This window comes from Phocoena phocoena, chromosome 1 (assembly GCF_963924675.1).
Source record: "Phocoena phocoena chromosome 1, mPhoPho1.1, whole genome shotgun sequence".
Taxonomy (NCBI): Eukaryota; Metazoa; Chordata; class Mammalia; order Artiodactyla; family Phocoenidae; genus Phocoena; species Phocoena phocoena.
The window spans coordinates 109,975,358-109,981,361 of NC_089219.1; the positions used below are offsets into that span (position 1 = coordinate 109,975,358).

The 6,004-nt window shown below is 55.6% G+C and overlaps 1 protein-coding gene across 1 annotated transcript; it reads right to left on the reverse strand.

Moving 5' to 3' along the window:
- Positions 1 to 653: 653 nt before the first annotated feature.
- C2CD4D (C2 calcium dependent domain containing 4D) lies at positions 654 to 1,715 on the reverse strand. The gene has a single exon (XM_065897088.1). It carries the CDS (start codon positions 1,713 to 1,715, stop codon positions 654 to 656), a length of 1,062 nt encoding a protein of 353 aa, XP_065753160.1.
- Between the last annotated feature and the right edge of the window lie 4,289 nt (positions 1,716 to 6,004).

The window sequence follows — 6,004 nt, forward strand, 5'->3', positions numbered from 1 at the left end:
GACAGGCAAGAGAGAGGACACCTAAAGGCATAGCGTGCTAGTGTTACAGCCACTGACTCACTTCCAAGACACGGAAATTTCATCTCTCTTCAGAACAGATGGGGGGGGTGGGTAGATGGGTGGGGTAGTGCTGCTTTCCCCTGTGCAGCCCCAAGGAACCCCCAGCGGAAGGTGGCTTTTGCTGGTTTCAGTCACAGAGTTTTTTTCTGGAGTGACTCAGTGATTGGAGGGCCCCCTGAAGGGGTAGGGACCTGGTTGAACAGGGAACCTAGAACCTACTCAGGCCAGACCTACTGAACTAGTGTCAGGGTCTCTCAGGAATGGAGCCCAGGATTCTTTCTGCATGTTTACCAAGCTCATCCAGGATTTCTGATGTCTGGTTATTGTGATGCTCATTCAAGTTTGAGAACCACTGCTTAAGGTCTGCTCCAAATCAGACAACTGAATGAGCTTCCTCCATCCCGTGTAAGGCCAGGGCAGAGGGAGGAGGGTAGGCTGCAGATCTGAGAGCGTAGGGTGCCAACAAGTGGGAGAGATACCGCCAGAGACAAACAGATATTTTATTAGCAAAAATAAATGCATGCCGGGCAGATGGAAAGAATGAGGACTGCAGACCCGGTGGAGACCTCCTGAGGAAGAGACAGTCTCTCAGGCTACAGGCTGAGATGGGCAGGCGCCAGGGAGGCTCCGGGACCTAGCCTACCACGCAGGGTGGGCAGCAGGGCAGTCAGGGGCGTCTCACACTCCCCCAGCAGCACGTCCCTGCGGAAGCCTGCTCCCCTGTCCAGCACCTTGGCCCTCAGACTGTGGGCGGCCAGGTCAGGCGGGCCGAGCCCGTCGAAGAAAAAGTCCTCATTGAAGATGGGGTTGGCGCTGCATTTGACCGCGCGGCTCCGCTGGCCCCGCGCCCGGGCGCGCGGCCGCAGCCTCAGCACCACGCAGCAGCCGCCGCCGCCGCTCCCGGGGCCAGCCCGCGACCCGGGCAGGCCCTCGGCGCTCACCAGGCGCAGCCGCAGCCGCCCGGGCCAGGCCTGGTACTCGGCGGATAGCCGCAGCTGCCCGCCCAGGGGCTCGAGGCGCAGCACGCTCTCCTTGGCCGGCCGCAGCTGGCGGCACAAGAAGTCGAGGTGGAAGAGCGGCGGCGTGGGCGGCCCCGCTCGGCGCGGCGCGTACAGGCTCGTGTCGGCCGAGCTCGCCTCCTCCGGGGACAGCGAGCGCGGCCTGGGCGGCCGGGGCCGGCCGGGGCCTGGCCGCGGCGAGCCAAAGGGCGACGAGTCGGGCGACGAGGCCGTGTCGCTGTCGGGGGCCCGGCAGAGGCGCAGGTCCGGGGAGGAGACGTGCAGCCTGGACTGCGCGGGGGGCAGCCCCCCGGCCGGGGCGGGCGGCGGCGAGTGGAACAGGGACTCGCGCCGGCGCGTGTGCGGGCTTTCGGGCAGGAAGGCCCAACCTTCGCGGCCTGCCAAGTGCGGCAGCGAACAGGCCTCGGGGAGGCCGCGGCCGTCCACGTCGCGCCCGCTGAGGAGCTCGGCGCCGCCTGGGTCGGGGAGCCGAGGCGGGATGAAGAACTGCGGAATGCGATCGGGGGTGAGGACGTTGGGGCAGGCGCGAGCCAGCGGGCACGGGGTGCGGCGCTTAGGAAACAGGCCGGAGGGCGCCCACCGGGCCCTGGGCTCCGCGGCCCCCACCCAGTAGCCAGCTTTCTCCAAGAGCCACATGCGGTGGGGTGGGGGGCTGAAAGTCCGAGTTCCACGAGGCCGAGAGGGTCCAAACCCAGCGTCTCAGGTGGGGGCCTGTACAAGGAAAGAAGGAAAGCCCAAGGTGGGTGATGCTGCAAACGAGCAAGGGGTGGTCTGCCGCCGTGCCCTTCTTTACGGGCCCACGGGGTGCACAAGCCCCTGTTTGAGCGGGGTGGGGGGAGGATGGGGAGGGACAAAGGGCAGCAAAGTCGGGGGGTCCGGGGAGAAATAGAGGGAGCCCAGGGCTAGACAGTCACATTTTCGGATCAGGCCTCGGACATCCGAGTACACAGGCTCTCCCATTGCTCCCGCTGGTACTGAAGATGTACACCCACTTCAGAGTTAGAAGGCCTAACACACCCACTAGGAGCCTAGACTCCTATTAGGAGAATAGAGTAACACCCTCATTAACAAAAGGTCTGTAGCCGCAGACACCGACCCGGGTTCGGAACCCCCGCTCCTATACACTCTCCCCCTGAAGAGACACCGCGGCCCTTGGAGGGTTCACCCCCTTCTCTCATGCCCAATCCAGAAGACCAAGGCTCTCCTCCAGTGTCTGATCTGGCGCCCCTTGGGACTACCCCCCTTTCCCCAGCACCCCATCCCCGCAGGCTGCACTCCCGGGCGGCACGGCAAGCTTCTCCAGGCTGAGCCATCCTTCGGCCCTAGCCACACCTGCCTCCTCTCGCGCCTCCCTCGCCTTCCCGAGTCGTTCCAGGCCAGAAGCAGACTCACCGCACACTTGGCTGCTGCTGCCCTGCGAGCGAGCACTTAGGGCCGGTTCAAGGAGACGCACCTCTCGGGAGCACAGAATCCCACCCCTCCTAAAGCCCGGACTGTTCCGCTCCCTGCGTCCCAGCCCTACCGCATCCCGAGTTCTGCCGCGAGGGCCCAGCCGTTGGGCCGCCCCTCCCACTCCCCACTCCCTTTCTCCCTAGGAAACCAGTGAGCACAAAGACAGCATTGATCCTCTGCCACCCCCTGAGCTGACTCCAGGAGGCCCCGCCGCCAGCGCGCGCTTACCGCACCCCCTCGCCGCACCTCAGGGAGCGCGATGTTCCGACTTTCTGCCTGGGAGTCTGAGCCCACGGCAGCAGGCTCGGTCAGGCGCCCAGAGTGCAGGCATCACTGGTGGGCCGCCTCTGGGTCCTGGCCTCTGGCCAGGAGGCGTTCAGAGCCCCGGGGTGGAGGAGCAGCGTCCTCTCCAGCTTGCTACCCCAGCCCAGTCCTGGGAGGAACTGGCAGGGGCCTCCGTTGCCTAAGTACGACCTCTTTTCCTGGATAAACACAGCTCTGTCTTTGCGGCCATCAGGCCGGCCTTCTTAACTCCTCCCTTCAGGTTGCTAGCAGCAAGCCAGCCCTGTGCCCTGGGGCCTTCTCTGCTGGGCCCTGGCTGCTTGGGAGTTGGGGAGGGCTGCAGTGAAAAGGGAGACAGCCATTAGTGGGCAGTGGCCTCCATCCCTTAATGCTACGCTGGCCCCACCCAGCCCTCCTAAGTGAAAACCACAGGCACTGCGACACAAATGGTAACTTCTGCAAAGCCCTCCTTGCTGGAATCCTGCCTTGACCCCCGTTGTTCAGTTCTGGAGACATCCCAGTTGCTCCCAGACAGAGTGATTTGTGGTGACTGGTTCTCTCAATTACACTGGACCAGGGAAAAGGGACCAAGCTTGAAATTTCTGGACATAGAGACACTGAGGACAGAGCTGTTTCCATCAGTGAGTCAAGGTCAGGCTGTGTCCACCCACCCCGCCCATCCTTGTCAGAAGTGTGTTAAACTGTAAACATGGAGGATGTCTCCCCATTCCTTCCCCTCCTTGAAGGCAGATCCTAGGAGACACAGGCCACCACTGACAAGATGAGACCATCAACTGTACTCCAGGCACACTCGCTATCCTTCATTCACTCCTTAGGATGTTTGCATAAGCTATTTCCTCTTCTAGGACCACTTCCCCTTCACCCTTCAGCTCTGGAGGCCCTCACTGACATGCTCCCATTGAAATTAGGGGGTTCTCTTGTCTACTTTCACAGCATCCCATACTTTTCCTTTATGGTACTGTTCACAGTTTTGTTTTCTTTTTTCCTGTGATTTATTTCTGTGATTATTTAATGTCCTCCTCCCTTAGCAGACTGTAAGCATCACAAAGACAGTGCTTAGAACAAGGCAGGTGCTCAAGCAGGATTGTTGAATGGATGAATGATATTGAGCAGAATTGTGTCTGAATTAGTTCATTTATCCCTTCATTGTGCTAGGTGCTGGGGAGACATAGAATGGGGAAGCAGACAGGCAATGACGACAGCAACAAGACAAATTGTGAAACTCAGGAAACAAGATGATTATTCTGACATCTGATACTTGAGGGTTTGGGGGGAGCAAATGTTTCTTTTATGGAGATCCCTGGTGGCACGCAGACCCTCCAATCCTGTGCCTGCGGACTCAGCCCTGGTGTCATTTCTGGGGAGGGTGGTCTGTGTGGAGTGCTGCAGCCAAGAACTCACAGCTGTGGCATCAGTCAGGTGGGTTGGGGATCTGAGCTCTGGGACTTACTAGCTGTGTGACCTCTGGCCTATAACTTAATCTCTCTGGGGTTCACCTTTCCCATCTGAAAAATGGAGAGAAAATACCTAACTCTCAGAGTTGGCATGAAGATTAAATAAGATCACACATGTGCATCAGTTAGGCTGACTTCTGCTAAAAGTACATGAAAAGAGAAACCCCACTTCAATCTGACTTGACAATAAGGACATTTTTGTCTTCTATGATAAGCAGTCCAGGGGAAGGGTAGGATTTAAGGAAGTTTGATTCTGTGGCTTCATTCATTCATTCATTCATTCATCCATAGTTATTGACTACCTACTATGTGCCAGGCACTGTATACTGTGCTCTGGGGATATAGCAGTGAGAAAACAGAGAAATCTTCTGGCTAGATACTTTAGTGGGGGAAGGAAGACCACAGACAAAAATAACTGAGTAAAAAATACAGTTTATTAGATGGAAATCACTGTTGGGGAAAAAATTAAATTAGGGGAGGATCATAGAGGGTGTCAGGAGAGCACGCAATTTTAAATAGTGTGGTCAAAGATGGCCACCTTGAGAATGTAACATTTCAATAGCGGTATGAAGGAAGGAGGAAGGATATCTGAGGGAAAAGCATTCTAGGCAGAAGCGATGGAAGTGCAAAGGCCCTGAGGCAGAAGTATGCCTGGAGTGTTCAAGGAGGCGAAGAGGCCAGTGTAGCTGGAACAGAAGGAGTGATGGGGAGGTGAGGTCAGAGAGAGCGGGGCCAGACTCTTTGGGGGCTTGTAGCATTTCTAACAATTTTAGCTTCTTCTTGTGGCGAGCTGAGGAGTGATATGACTTGACTTATGCATTAAAAGGGTTGCTCTGGTGGCTGCGTTGAGAATAGAATAAAAGGGGTAAGGCCGTAAGTAGGGAACTCAGATAGGAGAATATTGAAATAATCTTGGCACAAGATGATTGGGGCATGGATCTGTGTTGTGGAAGTCAGTTTCTGGATATATTCTGTAGATAGAGTCAGTAGGATTCCCTGATGGATCCATCCCCATTTAAGAGAAAGAATTATCCAAGGTTCTTGGCCTAAACAACTGGAAGAATGGAGTTGCCATTTACTGAGAGGGGGAAATATCAGGGGCTCAGTTTTAGATCTATTAAATGAGGAGATGTCTGTTAGACATCTAAATGGAGATGTTGAGTAAGCAGTTGGATATATGAATCCGGAACTCAGAGGAGAGGCCCAGACTGGAAGTATAAATGTGGGCACCAAGAGAAATGTAGATGGAATTTAAAGTCACAAGATTTGATGAACTGAAGGTAGAAAAGAAAAAGGATCCAAAGACCGAGTCCTGAGTGCCCAACAGTTAGAGTGGGAGAGGAGGAGGAACCAGCTGTGCCAGATGCTGTGGGAAGGTCTGATAAAATAAGGACTGAGAGTTGACCATTAGATTTAGCCCTGCAGAGTCACTAGTGACTTTGCCAAGACCAATTTCAATGGAGTGGTGAAGGCAAAAGCCTGATTGGAGTGGGCTTGAGAAAGAATAGAAGGAAGAGAGCAAAGACAACTCTCTGGAAGAGCTCGCTAAAAGAGTAGGGAGAAGTGGGGCAGTGGCCAGAGAGGGAGTAGAATCAAGAGAAAAAAATTTAAATGACAGAAATACGGTATGTTTGCTGATGGGAAAAATCAAATAGGAAAGGAAAACTGATAATGCAGAAGAGAGAAAGGAGAATATTGGGAGCAGTATTGCCAAGT